The following is a 24,573-nucleotide window of genomic DNA, read 5'->3' as shown; positions in this document are numbered from 1 at the left end:
GCTCACAGAATGGCAGAAAATAGGGGCAAATCAATCTGATAAGGGACTTATATTCAAAATATACAAAGAACTCTTACAGCTCAGTAATAAAAAGACAAATGACCAAATTTAAAAATGGATGACATGAATAGACATTTCTTCACAGAAGATATACACATAGTAAGGCATTCAACATTAGTAGCCATTAAGTAAATGCAATGAAAACCACAATGAAATACCACTTCAGAGTCACTAGAACAGCTATCAAAAAGATAATAACTGGGGCGCCTGGGTGGCTCAGTCGGTTGAGCATCCGGTTTCGGCTCAGGTCATGATCTCACGGTTTGTGAGTTCGAGCCCCACATCAGGCTCTGTGCTGATAGCTTGGAGCCTGGAGCCTGTTTTGGATTCTGTGTCTCCCTCTCTCTCTGCTCCTCCCCTCCTTGTGCTCTCTCTCTCTCTCAAAAATAAATAAACAGGGGCGCCTGGGTGGCTCAGTCGGTTGAGCGTCCGACTTCGGCTCAGGTCATGATCTCACAGTCCGTGAGTTCGAGCCCCACGTCGGGCTCTGTGCTGACAGCGCAGAGCCTGGAGCCTGTTTCAGATTCTGTGTCTCCATCTCTCTCTGAACCTCCCCCATTCATGCTCTCTCTGTCTCAAAAATCAATAAAGGTTAAAAAAATTTTTTTAAATAAATAAACATTTTTTTTAAAAAGATAATAACAAGTGACAAAAAAAAAGGAATCTTCATACATTGTTGATGAGAATATAAATAGTGTAGCCCCCTTAGAAAACAGTTTGGCGGATGCTCAAACTGTTAACCACAGAATCACCTTATGACCCAGCAATTCCACAGCTAGGTGTATGCCCAAGAGAAATGAAAACATATATCCACACAAAAACTAGTACATGAATACTCATAGCAGTATTCATAACAGCCCCAAAGCAGAAAGAACCCAAATGTCCATCAACATTGGGTGGTAGGAGAATGAGAAAGAGAAAGAAAAAACTTTTTTCTTATGTAAAATAAATACATGGCAATGAGGAAAAATACATGTGGCTATTATAGACTTCACTTCTGTGACTGGTCACATAGCTATAGTTCAGAGTTATCATTTTCTTATTCCACTACCCATTCCATTTTCCCTTTGTCCTCAGCTAGCATCTCTACTGATCATGGTTCTTTGCCTAGTGGAATGACCTATATTTTCAAGGCTCTGCACTATTGTGATCCTATGATACTGGATTAGTAGTTTTTCATTATCTTTTGTCATTGGACATAGGAGTACCAAAAAGGCCAAAAAAATCCCCTAGGTTACTGATATACATCCTCTCACATACAGTAGGAACCTTATCTCCTCTTGATAATAAGGACCCGACAAAATCAATCACCCAACCTGGTACAGAATCTTTATAAGTTAGGTTGACTTATTCAAAAGATGATCATATCTGGAATAACTGTGGCAACTGGAATCACCACCTGATGAAATTTAGAATAATCTACCATCATTTCCCAAGATCCATTCATCTTGTGTAAAAGTCAAAATACCAAGATGAATGGCAACGTGATGGAAATCACAAATTCTGCACCTATCAAGTATTTCGTAATGGCACTAATTTCTGGATGCAATCCATCCAGTAATACGGTGTTGCTTTGGTTCACTACTTTGTTAGAATGAGGCAATTTCAGGGGATTCCATTTGACCCTTTTTACCATGATGGTGCTCTCTGCAAAGACTGAGGAATTAATGGAGGGGTTCTGCCCAGTTGCTCAGTATGTTTATTTGAACTATGCATTCAGATGGGTGGGTTCAGAGAACTGATACTTATGAGGTGGGCCCAGGCCAAAAGTCCTTTTAACCCCTAAATTCCATAAGCCCCTATGGTGATTGGTGGACCAGTGTGACATTTTATTACTCCAGGAATTAGTGCTGCAATGTTCTCATTACCTTGGCAAAAGGGGACAACTTCCGACACTCAGTTAGGTGTGGGGAAGATGATCACATGATCAACCCCTTTCAACATCCTGTTACTGTAAGCCTTTGAGTCCCTTCCTCAGAGAGAGACGTGAAGAGGCTATAGTGCTGTCCCTTCTTCAGAGACATGAGCCATGGAATGGCAAGTGGCTTCTAGACACTGGAGGAAGCAAGGAAAGAGACTCTAGGAAGAACACAATCTTGCTGACACTCTGGGTTGGCCCAGCTGGATCTATTTTGGACTTCTGACCTCCAGAACTGTAACATAGTAAATCTGTGCTGTTTTAAGCCACTAAGTCTGTGGCATTACAGCAGCAATAGGAAACTAATACAGACTTTTGTGCCTGGAAGTGGTATATTGTTGTAACAAAAACCTAAAAATGTGAAAGTAGCTTTGGAATTGGACGATGGAGAGAGGCTGGAAGAATTTTGAGCACATTTTGAAACCAATAAAAGCTATTAATCAACATATTCAAGAAGCTCACTGAACTCCAAGCAGAATGACTACAAAGAAAATCACCTGAGTACATAATAGTCAAAACTGCTACAAACCAACAGCAAAGAGAAAACGGACATATTAATTTTCAGGAGAGATAAGACTGAAGGCCAATTCGTCAATAGAAACTATAGAAATCAGAAATGGATGGAATGGTATCTTCAAATGTGCTAAGATATGAAAATATTCTTCTAAGAAAATCAATACATCCACAAACACAAAAGCTAAAGAAAAGGACTATTGGAAAGAACAAAGAGCACTAAAAAAGAGTAAATATGGAATGGCAGAAAAATAATGGCAGTACTTTGGACTCAACTACCAAAGACTATAAAGCAATGGCCAAATCTATGACATTTACACTGATTAGTATGGAAATAGTTCTCAAGCATTTGTAACTAAGCAAATTCTGTCCTGGTATGTATGTATGTATGTATGTATGTATGTATGTATGTATGTATGTGTGTGTATCTCACTGGAGTAACTCTCCCCTCTTTTACAAGCTAGAGTAAGAGAACCATGTTATAATTCATTACATTTGTATAATTAATTATATTTATGATGAGAAGAATTAGCTTTTTTGGAGGGCAAAACTTAAATGTTATGAAAGGTTTTTAATATCATCATTTAAACGTTTATATGAAGCTTTTAAGTATGTCTGCTTTCATTGTGAATGTTATACATTTTAAACTTACATGATATACCTAAAACAAACAAAAGAATTGAAAGAAAAGTGCAAAGAAATGGATTATCATAATTTTGGGGATAGCAAGCACCAGGATGGGTCGCAGGAAAGAAACATGGTAGATCCAACAGTATTGGACCTTAACCTAGCTCTTAAGGTGAGTCACATGTTTCCTAATTTGCATGTATTATGCATCAAAATTTACATAGTCCTTTTTATGTACCAAAGGTTACTTAATGAAAATTTTAAAAGAACAGAGGTAATGAAATGAGATTGCTTGATTTATTATTTCTAGACAAATAATTAAAAGGAAGATTTCTAGAAGGAAGTACCTGTTTCGTTTCCTGTTGCATGATCATTGTGGATCTGCTGTAAACCAGGAATTGGCCGGGTTGTCAGATACCAAACTGCATGTAGGACGTCTGTGGCATGTATACGATTGTGATCTAAAGTCACCAAAATATTTTATAAAAATGATCATTCTGTTGAGTTTAACATAGGACATTTTAAAAAATACAATAATTTTCTATTTTACTATATCCTCATAAGTAAAATGTATGGCTTAGAATAATTTCCCACAATTATATTTTTCTTTCTTTCTTTTTCTTTCTTTCTTTCTTTTTTTTTTTTTTTTTTTTTTTTTTTTTAAGTAGGCTCACTCTCCAACAGGGGGCTTGAACTCACGACCCTGAGATGAAAAGTTGCATGCTCAGGACGCCTGGGTGGCTCAGTCAGTCGGTTGAGTGTCCGACTTCAGCTCAGGTCATGATCTCACGGTTCATGGGTTTGAGCCCCGTGTCAGTCTCTGTGCTGACAGCTCAGAGCCTGGACCCTGCTTTGGATTCTGCTCCTTCTCTCTCTGCCTCTCCCTCACTCGTGCACTGTCGCACTCTGTCTCTCAAAAATAAATAAATGTGAAAAAAAAAAAAAGTTGCATGCTCTACTGACTGAGCCAGCCAGGCACCCTTGTTTTCATCCTATTGTTTCAAGTCTCTTGATGTGTTAAAAAGTTCTCTTTTAAAAACTTTCACATATACTATGAAAACATAGTAAGTCAAAGAGAAGGCAAGTAACAAGAGCCAATTGAAAGGCATTGGAAAATTTACTTACAGTTGGTATTTTGTAGCTTTAAAAATCTTATGTAAATAGTGTCTGGATTATGGACACCCATGTTTGCACACAAAAGTTTTGGCACACAGATAACAGTTACAAATTCTGGATACTTGAACTCCTCACCCCCCACTCCTCCAACACATGTACATCAAAAAAAAAAAAAAAAAAAGATGAGCTATATATAACTATACCTCTCAGGCCTACTATAAGGATTAAGTGTTAAATGGTATATATGAAAACATCCAGAACAGTGTCTGAGACATAATACATAATCGAGAAAACATTGGTTCACTGAAATATCACTATCTGAAAGGGCAAGGCCTACAATTGAAAGCCAGCTTTCCAATTTCTAGTTTTATGATCTTGGGAATGATTCTTCTGAGTTTTTACTTCTCACCTGTGAAGGTAGAGAATACAAACTTTCCAGCAAAGACTAAATGATATAATCTTCATGAAAAATTCATAAATCATTGAATAATGGATATTCAATAAAAGTTCAACATTTCAACAAATATTTAATGAGTACCATGTAGAATCAGCAGGTGATACTACTAACATTCAGCCTACTGCTAGGACATGATGTCAATCTGCAAGGAGCTTAATTATTAATACAGCCAACACCTTTTATTGACCATTTACTATGTGCCAGGAATTCTGAAACATGCTTTACATGGCTTATCTTATCATTAACTATGGGGTAGGAACTATTGTTATTTCCATTTACAAATTTGGGAACTAAAGTTTAGAAAAGTTAGATCCAGAGACACTTTTTTTTTTTAATGTTTCTTTATTTTTGAGAGAGAAAGAGAGAGAGAGAGAGAGACCGCGCAAGTGGGGGAGGAACAGAGAGACGAGAACGGAGGATCAGAAGCAGGTTGTGCGCTGATAGCTAGCCTGATGTGGGGCCTGCACTAATAAACCATGAGGTCATGACCTGAGCTGAAGCTGGACACTCAGCTGACTGAGCCACCCAGTGCCCCAGAGACTCTTTTCTTAACTAATGTATCCTAATGGGAGCTGATAGTGAAGACTCTACTGCCTCTTTCTTTCCATTCCCCTTCCTGTGAAGTTCATTTTAAAGTATCACTTTATTCTATTTATAAAATTCACTTTTTGAAATGCATATTTTGTAAGTGGAAATTATGGTACATAGAAGCCACATTATCATCCCAATTAATGCATTATGCCAACTTAAGAAAAATCTGCTGTTTATAGTAGTGATTTCCCAAAATGTGTCCATATGAAGGAAAATTGTAGAATGTATCAACATATAAACTGTATCTTTTCCTAATATAAAATTCAAATTATATTTTACCATAAATCAAAGAGCCATTAGAAATTATTCCATAAGTCAGGAGACAGTTAAAAATAGAAATTTTATGGATAAATTTTAAATATTTTAAAGTCAAGATTTTTCTGAAACTCTTGACTTACTTAATTACCAAATATTTTAAAAGACAAGGAACCCAGATGAATAATTATTAACACAGAAAGTTGTACACCAGGTAATAATTAAGGGAAAAACCCATTATAAATATGTCTGTATTATGATTAACTTTATGAAAAATAAGAAAAAAGTCTTGAAGAATATATACCAAAATAACAGTAGTTAACTCTAGGTAGTAGCATACAGATTACTTTTTAAATCCCTATTTAAAATATTTTCAAATATTGGGGCGCCTGGGTGGCGCAGTCGGTTGAGCGTCCGACTTCAGCCAGGTCACGATCTCGCGGTCCGTGAGTTCAAGCCCCGTGTCGGGCTCTGGGCTGATGGCTCGGAGCCTGGAGCCTGTTTCCGATTCTGTGTCTCCCTCTCTCTCTGCCCCTCCCCTGTTCATGCTCTGTCTCTCTCTGTCCCAAAAATAAATAAAAAACGTTGAAAAAAAATTAAAAAAAAATATTTTCAAATATGTAATTTAAAAAGTGTTTAAGAGAGTATCTGAAGGGAAAAATAATAGTTTCAAAACCAGCATTATTTGAATTTAAATAATGAGATATGTTAATACTTACAAGGAATGTCTCGGTAGCCATTTTCTAATGCACGAAAATAGTTCATGAACTGTAGAGTGGGAATTTTAAATATTTCCAATAAACCAGTGTCTTGAAATAAGGTATACATAACCTAAATGTCAATTAAAATAAAATTCACTTTAAAAATCAGGATTTCTATTTGCAGTTGAGTAGAATATGTTTTTGTGATTTGCATTTGGGGATGTTACCATGTATATGTCTTTAAGTTAATAATTTACTAAAAACTTTCCTACAATAAATTCTTCTCAAAACATTAAAAAGGAAGACATAACCCTGAAGTCCTTGAAAACCAAAGAAAACTATCACATGTCTCAGCTTTAAAATTTTTCTGTTCTTCCCTTTAGTTTTTTTATTTACAATTTATTAAAGGGCACATGAATTCTATTCTACTCTAGTCGTTAACAGAAGTCCAAACAATATATTTATTACATTTTTGTCCCTAAAGACTTCAATGAGGTGAAACTGTATGCTCGCCACATAAATTATCCTTATGTTTGTACATTTCATAAATATGATACCTGGAAGATAATGAGAGTGATATTTTGAGAAGGTTAATCTGATGCTGTTGTATGAACCCCTCAGGGAGAACCTTGAGTCTGGGTGGTAACAAGGAACTATTTTTCCATGGCTCTAGCATGAAACGAACCATTTGGCCTTCGGTAAAGTACAGGGAGGCAGGTGACAGAAATGAAGCCTAAGTTTCAGTGGTTAGAACTAGCTCACATTTTATGTCCTCTTCAACCTCAGGCTTCAGTATAAAGTAAATCTGTATTCTGTAGTAAAATTAAACCCCATTAATACAGGCCAAAAAACTACTTTTCATTTATTCAATTAAAATTTATTTTAATATTTTAAATTTATATTTAAATTTAATATTTTCATTTATTCAAATAAAATTATACATTATATATAATTATTTTTATATATGGGTTTATACACACACACACATATATGTATATATATCTTCTCAAATTTTTTACTGAAAACTTCATTTGTGAGAAAAATAATTAAGTGAACAATGTTGAAGTTGTGCCTAAACCAACATTATACATTTTTAGAGTTCGTGTTTTATAAAGATCCAAGGAAAAATTAATTTATGATAAAAAAGTAGAGATTTTAAACAAACCTGACTAAGGATCCTTCCTGATTTCTCTCCCATGTTTTCAACAACTTCAAATATTTGAAAATTCCAGTTGCTCATCTTCTCTATTAAGGAATCATAATCTTCTATTAAAATCAGGTCCAGTGATGCTTCCTGTTCAATCTGTACATATAGGGGGGAAAAACACAAACTCAACCTCACCTTTTAAAAAATATTGTTAAATCCACATCCAAATGAGAACACTTAAAATTGAACATTAAAAAATGGCCAATATTATTTTCTACAGAAGTTATTCTCAAACATAATCTGTACTTCCTAGTTCTTCTCTTTGTAAAATGCTATCAGAAAAATGTAAAAATGTCTTCTAGGCATAAGAAGACTTATTAATCTTCACAGTACTTTTACAAATAAAAATACTGTATTCCCAAAACACTATACAAATCTAAAGTCCATTATTTTTTTTAGAAGTTATACATATCAAAGAATAATAGAGACGCCTATCCTTATACTGGCATTTATTACTAGTTTAACTAGTAAGGAATGGATGGTTTTTTCCCCCTAAAAATCTTAAATTTTGAACTTAAAAACAAAAACAAAAAACTGCTATTATAAGCAGATTTTGTTTTTTAATGCTTTATGCACAAGTTCCCCACACTTTAACATACACAATTTAAGAAAATATCAGTATAGAAAGTAATATATCTACTGTATCACTAAGTAAAATGTGTTCATTTTAAAATGAACGCACTTTGTTGTTCTCAGATGATGAGTTCAGAAGCACAGCTGACCCTTAAACAACACGAGTTTGAACGACGCAGGTCCACTGCACATGGAGTTTTCACAGGACAGCGCTATAAATAGTCTGTACTCACGGTACTGTTGGTACAGTAAATACAGCATTTCCTCTTATGATTTTTAATACCATTTCCTTTACTCTAGCTTTACTGTAAGAATACAGGATACAATACATGCAACATACAAAATACGCGTAAACTGACATATATGTGTTTATGCAATCAGTGAGACTTCTGATCAACTGCAGGTTATTAGTAGTTAAGTTCTGGAGGAGTCAAAAGTTATATGTGAATTTTTGACTGTGTGTGGGAGGGTTAGCACTCCTAATACCAGCACTATTCGAGGGTCAACTGTAACTATTATTTTTAACCCAAAGTATTCTTTAATATGGTATGACTTTTCAGCAAAAAAAAAATAAAAATAAAAATACTATTATATTAAAAATCTTGTTCTGAGCAAAAATAATGACACTAGTACTAAACCAATATTATATTTCACCTTAACATAATCATATGGAAAGTTTATCTTTTACATTTGGTTGCTGTTCATTCTGTGCCTCTTCTGTTAGGTGAGTATCACCTTCCAAAAATAATTTTCTGCAGTCTGTGTTCTCTGTTTCCACTTCATGTTGCACTTCTGTGAGGCTGAATGATTGTTTTGAGGAAACGGTGTTGTCTTCATCACCTTTCAAGAAATACACATAGTAATAAGAAGAATAAAACTTGCACTATATGCATAGTTTTATAAGGAAAATTATTTATAAAAAATCTTCACATAAAGTGAACCATACTGTTTAAATTAATGGCACCATTAAGTTGTATCTTGCTGGATTATTTGGCCCAGGTACCTTGTGGTCTGACAACACAGACATTTCACCTGATATATCTATTCATGGATGAAAGAAATGGGGGTGGGGGTGGGGATATTCTTTATCAAAGTGAGAAACAGGAAAATTCTGTTTTTAGCAATTTGACGTATGCAATTTCCAACATGTGAAATTGTTTGAATTTTAGCTATGAAAACCCTAAATTCATAATTATAAATGAATGAAATCAAGGCATATCTAAAAAGGAAAACATAGTATCATTTATTGTGAATTATTTCTACCAATGTGATTAATAATATTTTTTTCCCCAAGTCTCATGGAAAAGAGAAGCAGCACTGGTAGGTAAATAGTATTCATTCACATGTAAAAAAAATCATATTCATTCTATTTGTAATCTTAGAAACAGGAAACTTCCCCCAAACCCATCAACAATAGAAGAAATAAATGGTAGTATATTCACACAACTGAACAATAGGTAGCGAAGAGAATGAACCACAGCCATATGCAACAATATGGATGATTCTTAAAAATGTGTGGAATGAAGGAAGCCAGACACAAGGTACATACTCTGTGATTCTGTTTATAAAAAGCTCAAAAACATATGAAAGACAAGAAAAATGTTATCTTTAGAGGGTATACCTGGGAGGGGCCTGAGGGGAAATTCTGAGGTGCTGGTACTATTTCGTTCATTGGTTTATTTATTTTATTTTTTATTTTATCTTTTTTTTCAACGTTTATTTATTTTTGGGACAGAGAGAGACAGAGCATGAACGGGCGAGGGGCAGAGAGAGAGGGAGACACAGAATCGGAAACAGGCTCCAGGCTCCGAGCCATCAGCCCAGAGCCCGACGCGGGGCTCGAACTCACGGACCTGAGAGATCGTGACCTGGCTGAAGTCGGACGCTTAACCGACTGCGCCACCCAGGCGCCCCTCATTGGTTTATTAATCGGGGTGATAATACAGGTATATGTTAAGTGTATGAATATTAATTCAGTTATAAAGTTATGATGTGATTACTTTTCAATATGTAGGGTTTTTTCCTAAGTAAAAGGGTTTTTAAGAGTACTTATTGGAACTGAGTTTCAGAAGAACTAGAACTTGATAAAGGCAAGCTTTTTCCCCTATAAAATATGGATAACAATATCTTACTGGAAGTTACATATAATAAATGGTCAATAAACGTTAGTGATACTCTGAACTTAATATACTGAATATACTAAAAAATCATTAACTAATGGTGACCAGGAAATATTATTCTTTGGAAAATATTACTTTTTCCCCATGAAAAACATTTAAGAAATAAAATTTAGAATATTCAACTATTCTTGGTAGGTCAAGGCAGTACTACTATAATAATATTCTAAAATTACCATCCATCTAAAAATTGTTGACATCTAAGGTACATTACCTACTTACATTTTAATGACCCAAATTCCTAGTAACTATATCTTACACAGAACAGTAATAAAAACAGTTGAAATAAATGTAATAAGTTCTTTTCCAAAGATGTCTACAACACTCTCTCTTATACCCCTTGCACTCTTCTCAAATGTATTCCTGTAGCTCTTCCATCAAGAGAGAGCATTTATTTCCTAATCCCCTGGAATCTGGACAGGCCGCATGACTGCTCTGATGAACAGAAAATGGCATTAAGTAACACTTTAGGTGTGTTTTGGGTTGAGCCATTAACTTGATTGGCAGCTCCTCCTCTCTTCGAATTCAGCAAACATGTTGGAAGAAGCCCATAGAGGGGTCATATTTAGATGGACTAGTCAATAGTCAACAGACATGTGAGTAATCCAATCCCATCTTGGAAATTCAGCCCAATCATTCCCTCAGATGACTGTCACCCTTACCAATATCTGACTGCAATCACATGAGAGTCCTCAAGTGAGAATGTCCCAGCTGAGACCAGTCAATCCAAACAACTGTGTATATATAGTATAATAACATACTATAAAATCCACCCATCACAAGTGTGTAATTCAACAATTTTAGTAAATTTACAGAGTTGTGCAACCTTTATGACAATCTGGTTTTAGAACATTATCATCACCCCCAGAAAGTACCCTCCTGCTTATTTATAGTTGATCCTTATTTTTATTCTAGGCAATCACTCCTCTGATTATTGTCTCTATAAATTCACCTTTTCTAGAATTTTATGTAAATAGAATCATACAATATGTAATCCTTTGAGCCTGGCTTCTCTCACTTAAAGTGTTTTGATTTTATACGTGTAGTGGCATGTTATCAGAAGTTTGTTCCTTTAATTGCTAAGTAAGATTACATTGAATGGATATACCACATGATATGTATCCATTTGTAACTTGATGGATGTCTGGGTCATTTCAACATTTGCAGCATCATCAATGATATCATGACACTCCCAGTCTTGTCTTTGAGTGCTCATATGTTTACTCATGGATAAATTCTGGGTGACATGGTAAATTTATGTGTAACTTTTAAAGAAACTGTCAAAATGTTTTCCAGAGTGGTATACCATTTTATATTCCCATCAGCAATGCACAAAGGTTCCAATTTCTCTGCATCCTTGCTAACAATTGCTACTGTCTTTTTGTTGTTGTTGTTGTAATTTTTTTAAATGTTTATTTATTATTGGGAGACAGAGAGAGACAGAGTGTGAGCAGGGGAGGGGCAGAGAGATAGAGGGAGACACAGAATCCCAGGCAGGCTCCAGGCTCTGAGCTGTCAGCACAGAGCCCGACGTGGGCCTCGAACCCATAGGCCATGAGATCATGACCTGATCATGACCTGAGCCGAAGTCGGGTGCTTAACCAACCAACCAAAGTCTTGTCTTTTTAATTATACCTATTCTAGTTTGAGTGTAGTGGTATCTTATTGTAGTATTAATTTGCATTTCCTTAGTGACTATTTTGCATTTCCTTAGTGACTATTGATGTTCATCATCTTTTCATGTGTTCATTACCCAGTTATTTATATCCTTCACCAAATGACTCAGACCAAAATATCTGACATCTCTTGCCCATTTTTTGAGTTGACTTAATATTGAATTATAAATGTTCTTTGTGTATTATGGATGTAAGACCTTTATCAGATATATAATTTCCAAATATTTTCTCTCAATCTATGGTTTGTCTTTTCATTTTCTTATTGTTGTCTTTTGAAGTGCAAAAGTTTTTAATTTTGCTGAAGCCTAACTTGTCATCTTTTTTCTTTCATGGATTGTGCTTTTGGCATTGTATCCAAGAATGTTTTACTCAACTAAAGGTCACAAAGATTATGTCCAATTTTTTCTTCTGCAATTTGCAAGGTTTTAACTCTTACACTTAGGTCTATGATCTATTTTGAGTTACTTTCTGTGTATATAATAAGGTAAGGGCCCAAATTCTTTCTTTGACAAATGAATATCCAATTGTCTTGGCCCCATTTGGTGAAAAAACTATGCTTTCTCTTTTGAATGGTCTTGACTTCTGTATCAAAATCAACCGACCATAAATGCAAGAATCTACTTTTGGACTTACAGTTCTGTTCCACTGAACTACAGGCTCATCTTTTGATACTTCACTATCTTAATTACAGTGGCTCTATAATAAATTATGAAATCAGGGAGCATCAGTCCTCCAAATTTGTTCTATTTCCAAATTGTTTTGGCTATTGTTGGTCATTGTCTTTCCATGTAAAATTTATGACCAACTTGTCAATTTCTACAAAAAAAAAAAAGCCTGCTAGAATTTGTTAAGTATTACACTGAATTTCTAGATGAATTTGGGAGAATAGCCCTATTGACAATACTGGGTTTTCCAGTCTTTAAATAAGAAATGCCTCTCAATGTATTTAGATTTTCTCTTTTTTAATCTTAATTTTTTTTTTTTTTTTGAGAGAGAGCACACATGCACCAGCAGGGGAAGGGCAGAGGGAGAGAGAGAATACTCAGCAGGCTTCATGCCCAGTGCAGAGCCTGACATGGGGTTTGATCTCACCACTGTGAGATCATGACCTGAGTCTAAATCAAGAGTTGGACACCTAACTGGCTGAACCACTCAGGCACCCCATAGATTTCTCTATTATCAACAATGTTTTATGTTTTTCAGTTTATAAATCTCTTGTTAAATTTATTCTAATTACTTCATTCTTTTTGATACTATTACAAGTGAAAATGTTTTCTTAATTTCAATCTATGATGGCTCATTGCTAGTACACAGAAATACAATTTTGTACAACACTGATATTGTATCTTATCTCTGCTAAACTGATTTATTGGTTCTTGTGTGTGTGTGTGTGTGTGTGTGTGTGTGTGTGTGTGTATTCTTTGGGATTTTCTATATAAAGGATTATATGCTCTACGAATATGAGACAGTTTTATTTATTTATTTCCATTCAGGATTCCTTTATTTTTCTTTCCATTTTTTTGGCTAGAACCATCAGTACCATGTTGAAATGCTGAAAGCAAAAAATCTTATCTTATTCTTGATCTTAAGGAGAAAACATCAGTCCTTTTCCATTAAGGTGCATGTTTTTCAAAGATGCCCTTTATCAAGTTGAAGAACTTCCCTGCTATAACTAGTTTGAGTGTTTTTATCAAGAAAAGAGTGTTAGATTTTATCAAATGTTTTTTCTGCACATATTTGGATTATCATGCATTTTTCTCCCCTTTTATTCTATTAATGTGGTATTTTACATTGATTGATTTTCAACTGTTAAACTACCCTCACATTCCTGGGATAAATACCACTTAGTCATAGTGTGACCATTTCATATGTTGCTGGATTCCGTTTGCCATTATTTTGTTAAGGGTTTTTGTGTTTATACACATAAGAGATATTGGTCTGTAGTTTTTTTTGTTTTTGGTTTGTGATACCTGTGTCTGGTTATGACATCAGGATATCACTAGTCCTTCAGAATGAGTTGGGAAGTTTTCCCCTCCTACTTTTTGGAAGAGTTTGTAAAGGATTGCTCTTCTCTGTGTGTGGGGGGGGGGGGGGGGTGGGTGGGTGTGTGTGTTTTAAACAATCTCAGAACCAAAAATTACTGAACTGTACACTTTGATTTTTCTAATGCTTACTTATATCACGCGCAAGCAGGGAGGGGCAGAGAGAGAAGAGACACAGAATCTAAAGCAGGCTCCAGGTTCTGAGCTGTTAGCACAGAGCCCAACGTGGGGCTCGAATCCACAAACTGCGAGATCATGACCTGAGCCAAAGTCGGATGCTTAACCGACTGAGCCACCCAGGTGCCCTTGAATTGTACGCTTTAAAAGGGTGAAGTTTATAGTACATAAGGGGATCAATATGAGCCTATAATCCCTAAGGGGGCCTATCTATTGCTGATTTACTTTTATTCTTAGGGTGCAGTGCTGCAGAGTTTTCCAAGTTATCCCTACCATGGTAGGCCTCCACCTCCAGTATCTAGCTCTCTAGTCCCATGGAGGTACCAAAAGGACTGCTCATTCTATTAGTCACTGGACCCTCTGGAAGGAGCAAATACCTTTTTCATAGCCCCATACTCTAGGCTTATTTCATGAATTTCTATCCTCCTCCAGATCTTGTACTGGTAATTGTGAGGAGCTTGTTAGTTTTCAATGGCTTTAAGCACATTTTTGTTGTTAATAATTTGTCCAGCTTTTCTAGCTACTTTCAGGGGGAATGACGGTCTGAGTTACCTAGTTAACTGTTACTGTATGCTTGAGTCATCAACATTTTAAATTATAAAACCGCCATAACTTTATCACCAACAGTATTTCTTGTTTGAGGATATAAAATGTTTCAGAATGATATAATAAACTATATTTTAAAACAACTCCTCTCTATGTCATAAAAACTCTTTTGGGCTTAGAGTTCAACATTATCATAATTAATTACTCTATTTATGAACCCTACCCATAAACTGAAAAGACTGCATTCATTTGTATAGCACACTTTAGTCTTTTTTTTTTTTAAGATTTTATTTTTAAGTAATCTCTACACCCAACGTGGGGCTCAAACTCACAACCCTGAGATCAAGAGTCGCATGCTCTTCCGACTCAGTCAGCCAGGCACGTCCCCAGCACATTTTAGTCTTCAAAACACTTTTACCCTCTGTTATTTATAACTTGTTCCTAGTAACTTCTCTACTTATCTTGTAAGTATATAAAAATGTTATAATCTTCATTTTAAAGATGGATAAACTTGGGGCGCCTGGGTGGAGCAGTCGGTTAAGCGTCCGACTTCAGCCAGGTCACGATCTCGCGGTCCGTGAGTTCGAGCCCCGCGTCAGGCTCTGGGCTGATGGCTTGGAGCCTGGAGCCTGCTTCCGATTCTGTGTCTCCCTCTCTCTCTGCCCCTCCCCCGTTCATGCTCTGTCTCTCTCTGTCCCAAAAATAAATTAAAAAAAAAAAAAAAAAAAAAGTTAAAGATGGATAAACTGAAGTTAAACTCACACATTTATTCATTTCTAAAACAACCTAAGAAACTGTTCTGAAATTCAGACACACAGGACCTTTGCAATCTCACCTGACTTTCCACCATGGCAGTCTATACCAGATTCGGATTCAGATGTTGAAACATATTTCAATATTTGATGTCCACAGCTTAAAGAATAAAATAAATATACATTCATAAATGAGACAAAACTTTTTACCTAAATACAATTTTGAAATCTGTTTAACTTTTAACCAGGAACCCCATTGCAAAATATCATACAAGTCCAATCTCTCTATAAACTTAATAGGCTTTATCCTGGAAGGTATCTTGTGTCCCCGAAGAAACTAACATATTTTGAAAGTCACCACTGAGGTCTGAGGTAAACACTTATCACTGATAAAAAACTGAGCAGAAATGAAAACAAACACCGTATGAACTGGGTACTAAGGTAGTGTATACTAAAAGAATTCTCGTAATTTACTGGTATCTTGAGATGGATAGAACACTACTATATATCACTTTTGATAGAGATCACTTAATTGGAAAATGAACAATTGCACTAAAATGAGGAAAAGTTTCTTAAAAAGAAAAACTACTTGATGAATAGGGAAGATACAGTCTTAATCCATCAACTAGTTACAACATAAAACTAGAAAACTAGGAATACTTTATTAAAATAACCTATATTTTGAGACAGAAATAATCAACATTTAGGAAACTTACCTGTTACATAAACTGCTATCAGAATTTCTAACATGCTGATAAAAATCTGGTGAATTGGGTGCACTGCCCAGAGATCGGTGTAAAATAACACTTGGCTTAGTAAGAGAATTGGCAGTGGCAGGAAATTCTACAGGTGATTGATTCATTAGAGAGCCAGCGGAGACTGGTCCATGGCTGGGAGAATTCACAGGACTCAGGCTGGGGAAAGCACCTGAAAAATTCAAAAGAGAAGAAAGAGATCAATAAATATGTAGGCGTGTGTTTGTGTTTATTGTCTATGTGTATTTATAAAGAACATTTTCCTTTTTTATTTAAAAAAAATTTTTTTTAATATTTATTTATTTTTGAGAGACAGAGTGAGACAAAGTGAGACTGGGGGAGGGGCAGAGAGAGAGGGAGACACAGGATTGGAAACAGGCTCCAGGCTCTGAGCTGTCAGCACAGAGCCTGACGCGGGGCTCGAACCCACAGACTATGAGATCATGACCTGGGCTGAAGTCAGACGCTCAACCGACTGAACCACCCAGGTGCCCCTGCATTTTCCCTTTTTTAAAGAAAAGTATTTGCAATTAAATGATAAACCAGATTTCCACGTGGAGCTATCTTCAAGACATTCCAGGCATTTAAGCAGAATATAGACCATGTTTGTCATCATGAATGAGTGTGAAATAAACACCTTGTGGCAGGATGGCACAGATATTGAGAGTGTAACTAAGATGTACACAAAGCGTGGCGCAGATTTTCCTAATTCACATTGGTGTTTATCTTTCACATGTTGAATCCCCACCAGCTTGATCATCCACATGAAGAAAGCATGGTTACCAGATTTTACTGAAGAACCAAAGTTCTTAACAGCATTAAGCAAGTTGAGCGAAGACAAAATTATATGTTAACACAACTGCAGATCTCTTTTAAAAATATGCCCAAAACTTTCCAGCTCATTCATTCGACAAATATTTGAGAGCCTACTATATGGCGGAAGATGTGTTGGATTTCACAATGGAGAAGAAGTTACCATCCCTGCTACTCTACAAACCTAGAGACTAGTGGTGAGTACAAACAAGTGCTAAGTGCTAAAATAAGGGGGAAAAAAAAAACCCAGAGTACTTCAGAAATCCATATCTAATGCTACTGATCTGCTCCAAAAATCTTCACTGAGTGCCTTGAACTAAGGTGAAATGGGTATATCTGGAGAGAGGTAGGCAGACTTAAAACTTCATTTGGAAATAAAGATTCAAGTAAAGTGTGAATCAGAGAGCACAGCACATAATGGTTATTCAGGACCTACGACAGTTTCACCATAGCGGTATAAACACTTGCAGATGTGTGTGATGGTTAATTTTATGTGTCAACTTGGCTTGGCTATGGTGTTCAGCTGTGTGGTCAAGCACCAGGCTAGCTGTCACTGTGAAAGTATTCTTCAGAGGTGACTAACACTTTAAATCAGTAAACTGAGTAAAGCAGATCACCCTCCCTAATGTGTATGGGCTTCAGCCAATTGGTTGAAGGCCTTAAAAGAGAAGACTGAGGTCCTCCAAAGAGGAAAGAGGTTTGCCTCAAGACTGCCTTCAGATTCAGGACTGCAGTATCGACTCGTGCGAGAATTTCTAGCTGGACAGCCTGCCCTGTAAATCTCAAGCCTGCCAACCCTCACAGTCTTGCAAGCCAATTCCTTAAAATAAACCTATCTCTCCATCTCTCTCTCTCTCTCTATGTAAATACACACACACATCCTATTAGTTCTGTTTCTCTGGAGAACCCTAATACGATGTGTTGTTTTATTTAATCTTAATAACTTTGTGAGTTAAGTAGTATTTTCATCTTCATATGTCGGAGGAGAGGAGAGGGGACTCCAAAAAAGTTAAAAAACTTGATTTAACAGTTAAAAAAGTCAAAAAACTGTGTTAACAGTTAACACTGTGAGATCAGACTCTTTTCCCAGGGCTGCCACTGCTACTCTATCAGACTCATTTCTTTAGAGGTTCCTATAATTTCATACAATGTTAGGGCTGAATGGGATTTTTTTTTTTTTAATCTGGTCAACTTAATGTCTCAGAAGAGGAAACTGAGGACAAGATGTGTCTTGCTCATTATAATCACTGGTTACTAACTGGAAACAAAGGTTCCAATTTTTAGCCTTCTTTTCTCTAATTATACTAGTGAGTATCCAAAATCCTGACAAGTGGGCTAAGAAGAATAAAGGGTATAAAATCTTAGTGTAGACACTGGATATACAGACAAACCTAGAAATCCTTAAAAAATGCTTTCTATAATATAGATCCACCATTTTTATTTTAAACCCTCTTTATTGTGAAATATAACACACACATAGAAAAGTTACAATGGGAGTACTCATCACTCAAGCTAAGACATAAAATACGGCCAGAGATCAACCACCCTGCCTTCTAACTCCCCTGCCTCTCTTTAAAGGAAATCATTATTTTGACTTTTATGGTATTGTTTTTCTTCCCTTTCTTTATATTTATACCATGTACGCATTTTTTGACAATGTGGATTACTTTTGCCCCTTTTGTGAACTTTGTAAACTGAATTAGACAATAAATATAAATGCTTCTATGCCTTGCTTATATTTTAAAATAATATTTCCAGGCAGTTACTTGTTATTGTGGTTGATTTTCAATGCCATATCAAACTGTATGCATGAATATAGCACAATTTTATTTCTCTATTCAAGTACTGAATGGCCAAATTGTCTTCCAAAGTGGCTGTAGCATTTCACTTTCCCATCAGTGTATCAGAGTTTCCACTTCTGAACGTTTTTACCACTTGTTTTTATCTGTCTTTGTAATTACAGACATCACAATGGTATGAAGTCACAGGTCACTGTGGTTTTGATTTACATTTTCCGTAATGATTAATACTGAATATCTTTTCATGTGGTATGGGCCATTTGTACATCTTCTCTGGAGAAACATCTATTCAGATTTTTGCCCATTTTTTAAGAAGGTAATTTGTCTTTTTATTATTGAATTACAGACATCTTTGTATATTCTGGATAAAAGGCCACTATCAAATACATGATTTGCAAATATTTCCTCCCATCCTGTGTCTTATCACTTTCTTTAGGTCTCTGTAGAAATACAAATGTTTTCAATTTTAATGAATTCCAATTATCAGGTTTTTTCACTCATGAACTGTGCTTTCCGTGTCATATCTTAGAATGCTTAGAAACCCAAACATTCTAAGCATAGAATGTCATATCTTAGAATGCTTAGAAACCCAAGCATTCTAAGCATAGAATGTCATATCTTAGAATGCTTAGAAACCCAAAGTCACAAACTTTTTTTTTTTTGTTTTCTTACTAGTTTTAGGCTTTCATTCCTACCGTTGAGTCTATGATGCATTTTGGTTAATTTTTGAGTATGACAAAAGGTAGAATTCCAAATTCATTCTTGCTCCTATTTCCAGGATTTGCTAAAAACACAATTTCTCCCCCATTGAATCATCTTGGCACCCTTGTTGAAAATCAGTTGACCACATAAGGATTTATTTCTGGACTCTCAATTCTATCACACTGAGCTGGAATATCCTTATGCCAATACCAGTCTTGATTACTACAGCTTGGTAGTAAGTTTTAAAATTTGCCAGTGTGAGTCCTCCAATTTCTTCTTTTTTATTAAAACTGTTTTAGCTATGCTGGGTCCCTTGAATTTCCATATGAATTTTATGATCAGCTTGTCAATTTCTGCAAAGAAGCTAGCTCAGATCTTGACAAAGATGGCAAGAAATCTAGAACAATTTGGAAAGAAATGCCATCATAACAATATTACATTTTCTGATCCATGAACACAGGGTATTTTTTTATTTATTTAGACTTCTTTAATTTCTTTTAACAATGTTTTACAGTTTTCAGTGTACAGGTCTTACACTCTTGTTAAATTTGTTGCAAAGTATTTTACTCTTTTTAATGCTAACTGTATATAGAATTATTTTAATTTCACTTTGCATTGTTCATTGCTAGTATACAGAAATACAACTGATTTCTGCCTAGAGATCTTGTATCCTGACACACTGATAAACTTCTTTATTGGCTGTAATAGATTTTAATGAATTTCTTCAGATTTCATAAATATATGACGTTATATGCAAATATACTTTTACCTCTTCCTTTTATTCCTTCTTAGCTAATTGCTATGGCTAGAACCTCCAATCCAATATTGAGTAGAAGTAGCAATTTTAATTATTAAAATCGTTTTATATTTTCATTTTATAATTTCTAGTTCTATTTTCTCTGATGAGATACTATTGTCATACTCAAATACTCTTGAAATGGTTTCTGCTACAACTTTAAACATATTTATAATAGGAGATTTAAAGTCATTGTGTGCTAAGTCCAAACTCCAAGCCCCGTCGGGCAAATTTTCTGTTGGCTGTTTTGCTTTGTGTGCATGGCAAAAATTTGCTTGTGTATTTCATTTTTTTGTTGTTGAAAACTGGACATTATATTTTAACAGTTCTGGAATCAGATCCCTCCCACTTCCAAGGTTTGTTATGTTGCTGATTTATGTTTGTTTTCTTGTTTCTGATTGTTGAATGACTTTCCTGGACTAATTATGTAGATTCCGTTTTCTCTGAGGTGTGTAGCCACTGAGTTCTTTGCTGGTTTTTTTTTTTTTTCCTTTAAGTTCTTGATTTATATTTTAAGCTTGACTTCCTGCAAGTCACCCATGGGTCAGTATAATTTTGTGGTCAGCGAATGGTGTGTCAGAACATTTCTTTAAATGTTTTGCCTACACGTCATCTGTAGGAGGGAATGTTTGAAAAGATACACCTTCAAACTTCAGTTTATGAAATGGCCTTAGATTTCACATCTCACTTGTGAGAGCCTCTAGGTCAGCTACAGATAAGTGACTAGGGCCTTCTCCTTTCCCAGATCTTTCCTATGCACACGCACATCCTGGTACAGGATCCTGAGATCTTCAGGAATCTGCCAGACACTTTCAAATTCCCTATGGTCATCTAGTAGTATCCAGGATTTCCTTTTAAATTCTCAGGCAGCTCTTGTTTACCACAAGTGAAATAACAGCCTTAGGCGGTCACAATGTTGGCTGGCATAGGGTTTGTTTTTTAGAAAGCTGAGCTCCGAGTCAAATCAAATACCCACAACACTTCAGGAACAGAGATTTTCCAAGGAGCTTTAAGTTTATATTAAGTTTGGGCAAAGTATTTACTGTCCTCTTGGGGGAGTTTCAAAAGAGGTCAGATCTCTCTGATGGCTGCAATGCTATTGGCTTTTAGCAATAATGCCACTGAGGGAGAAAGCTGGGAACAGATAGTTCCCAAATAAAATGCCACAGAACCCATCGTCTTACCAGGGTTCAATAGTCTGTCTTGTACAGAGGACTTCTAGTTTTTTCTCAGGCTTGTGTTAGTTTCCAGAGTTCTGAAATGGCTCAGTTTCATTTTTTTTTTTAATGTTTATTCATTTTTGAGAGACAGAGAGTACGAGCAAGGGAGGTGCAGAGCAAGAGGGGACAGAGGATCCAAAGTGGGCTCTGCACCAACAGCACAGAGCCCAATGCAGAGCTCAAACTCACGAACCGTGAGATCATGACCTGAGCCGAAGCTGGATGTTTGAATGACTAAGCCTCCCAGGTACCCCTGAATTTCACTTTTTTCGCCCCTATTTTTGTTATTTTAGCAGGAGAGTGAGTTTACAGAAATATTCTCTCTGCCATTCCTGAATGAGTCTCTATATGTGATATTAATACTTTGAAACTCATTGAGACTTGTTTCATAGTCTGACAAATGGTCTACTGTTATCAATCTTGTGTGTATTCTTTGAAGTAATTTTTTTTTAACATTTATTTATTTTTGAGACAGAGAGCACAAACGGGGGAGGGTCAGAGAGAGAGGGAGAAACAGAATCTGAAACAGGCTCCAGGCTCTGAGCTGTCAGCACAGAGCCTGATGCGGGGCTTGAACTCATGAACCGCGAGATCATGACCTGAGCTGAAGTCAGACACCCAACCAACTGAGCCACCCAGGCGCCCCATTGTGTGTATTCTTTGAAAAAATATTCATCCTGGCTGAATGTAGTGTTTTACAGTCAGGTCAGTTAATTCATAGTGTTCTAATCTTTCTTATATCTATACTAACGTTTTGGTCTGCTTATTCTACTAGTTAATGAGAATAGTGAGTTAAAATCTCCAAATATTAATATAAATTTGTCTATTTCCCCCCTTTAGTTCTGTCATTTTTTGGTTCATGTATATTATTGCTATGAGATCAGAAGTAACTGTGTCCTTATATAAAGACTGGGTGTCTTGTAAAGAACATATGCTTGAGCCTTGTGTTGTTAACTGTCTGACAATCTTTGTCTTTTAACTGGAGTGTATTTTCACTTTTTGTTGAAAACTGAATATTTTTAAAATATACTTAACAACTTTAGCAGATCCCTCCTCCCCCGCCGACAAAATGTATATTCAATGTAATGTAGTCTGTTTAATCCACTATCTTGCTATTTATTTTTCAGTTGTTCCTTCTTTTTCTCTTTTATTTTCTCTTTTCTTGGATTCTTCTGGGTTATTCAAGTTTTTTAAAAAATCATGCCACTGTTACCTCCTATGATTGTTTTTTGCTTATACCTTTTTTTAAAAATTCTTTTAATTGTCACTCTGTATATTACAATGTGCGTCTTTGAAGTATTAGTTTCTCTCAAACTTAAAACTTTTTACTACTTTTCAATCATTGCTAGTACGTTACAAATCCATTTACCCTTCTCCCACCCTTTATATGCCATTGTTATGATACATTTGACTCCTTCATATATTACGCATGCAACAAGGAAGTGATTATTGTCGTTGTTATTTCTAAGTTACATCCAAGTTAGTTAGCATATAGTGCAACAATATTTTCAGTAGATTCCAGTGATTCATCCCTTATGTATAACACCCAGCACTCATCCCAACAAGTTCCCTCCTTAATGCCCCTTACCCATTTAGCCCATCCCCCACTCAGTTTGTTTTCTGTATTTAAGAGTCTCTTATGTTTTGTCTCCGTTTTTATATTCTTTTGCTTCCTTTCCCTTATATTCATCTGTTTTGTATCTTAAATTCTTCATATAAGTGAAATCATCTGATATTTGTCTTTCTCTGACTGACTTGTTTCACTTAGCATAATACCCTCTACTTCGTGGTATTGCAAATGGCAAGATTTCATTCTTTTTGATTGTCGAGTAATATTCCATTGTGTATGTATGCATGTTATGTATATGTATATGTATATGTATATGTATATGTATATGTATATACACCACATATTTTTTATGCATTCATCTGTCAATGGACATCTGGGCCCTTTCCACACTTTGACTATTGTTGACAGTGCTGCTATAAACATTGGGGTGCATGTGCCCCTCAAAACAGCACAACTGTATCCTTTGGATATACACCTAGTAGTGTAATTGCTGGGTCCATTATTATTGTTTTTAACCAACGTTCACTTATATTCACTCAATTTAGGCTTATTAGAGCTTTTTATTCATTCCTATCATTCTGTGCTTCAATCTGGATCATTTTCCTCCTACCTAAACTACTATCTTTGCTGGATCTTAGTAGTGCAGGCCTATTAGCAATAAATTCTATCAGCTTTTGTTTGTATGAAAAAATATTATTTCAATTTAATTTTTAAAATGTATTTTCATTGGGGCGCATGGGTGGCTCAGTTGGTTAAGGGTCCAACTTGAGTTTAGGTCATGATCTTGCGGTTCATGAATTTGAGCCCCTTGCTGGGCTCTGTGCTAACAACTCGGACCCTGGAGCCTGCTTCAGATTCTGTGTGTGTGTGTGTGTGTGTGTGTGTGTGTGTGTGTGTGTCTCTCTCTGCCCTTCCCCAGCTCATACTCTGTCCCTCTCTCTCTCTCTCTCTCAAAAATAAATAAACATTAAAAAAAATTTTAAAGATATTTTCATTGATAAAGAATTCCAGGTTGGCATTTTTCTGTTTTTTTTTTCAATACTTTTAATATGCCATTCTATGTCTTTGAGTTCATACTTGGTATTATAGAATCACTGAATATTACTGTTGTTCCCTGAAAAATAACCTCTTTTACTTGGTTGCTTTTGAAATTTTTCTTGTTGTATAATTCAGGGGTTTGCCTGAAATCCCTATGATTTTATCTATCTTCTTGGGGTTCACCAAGTTTCAGGGATTTGCTAATTCCCTTACTATTTTGGAAAATTATTCTGCCCTATTGTTTCTCTCCTCCCCTTTTGAGTCTTCATTTACACAGAACCATTAATTGTGCCTTAAATGACTCTTAAATGTTGTTCTGTTACTTAGGCTCATAAACGTTAAAGGCTCTTATGTCTTCTGTTATGTAACACCTTTCTTTATCTCTGATAAGTTTCTTTGCTTAGAAATCTGCTCTGGCCGAAATTTATATATCTTATACCTGCTTTCTTTTGATTAGTGTTAACGTGGTGTATTTTTCTCCATCCATTTACT

General features: G+C 35.7%; 1 protein-coding gene across 2 annotated transcripts in view; it reads right to left on the bottom strand.

Moving 5' to 3' along the window:
• PDE3B (phosphodiesterase 3B) overlaps positions 1–24,573 on the bottom strand; it is a 173,981-nt gene that overhangs the window by 19,742 nt on the left and 129,666 nt on the right. The window contains exons 6-11 of one of the 2 annotated variants that reach the window (XM_047876836.1): positions 16,105–16,315; positions 15,472–15,548; positions 8,707–8,858; positions 7,404–7,541; positions 6,257–6,305; positions 3,466–3,579 (exon numbers count right to left, since the gene is read on the bottom strand). In XM_047876836.1, the coding sequence (XP_047732792.1) occupies positions 3,466–3,579; positions 6,257–6,305; positions 7,404–7,541; positions 8,707–8,858; positions 15,472–15,548; positions 16,105–16,315 (741 nt within the window). Of the gene's footprint in view, positions 1–3,465; positions 3,580–6,256; positions 6,369–7,403; positions 7,542–8,706; positions 8,859–15,471; positions 15,549–16,104; positions 16,316–24,573 lie in introns of both variants that reach the window. The other variant, XM_047876835.1, reaches the window with a different exon arrangement.

Source organism: Prionailurus viverrinus, chromosome D1 (genome assembly GCF_022837055.1).
Source record: "Prionailurus viverrinus isolate Anna chromosome D1, UM_Priviv_1.0, whole genome shotgun sequence".
NCBI classification, from domain to species: Eukaryota; Metazoa; Chordata; class Mammalia; order Carnivora; family Felidae; genus Prionailurus; species Prionailurus viverrinus.
This window is presented reverse-complemented; position numbering and strand designations above follow the sequence as displayed.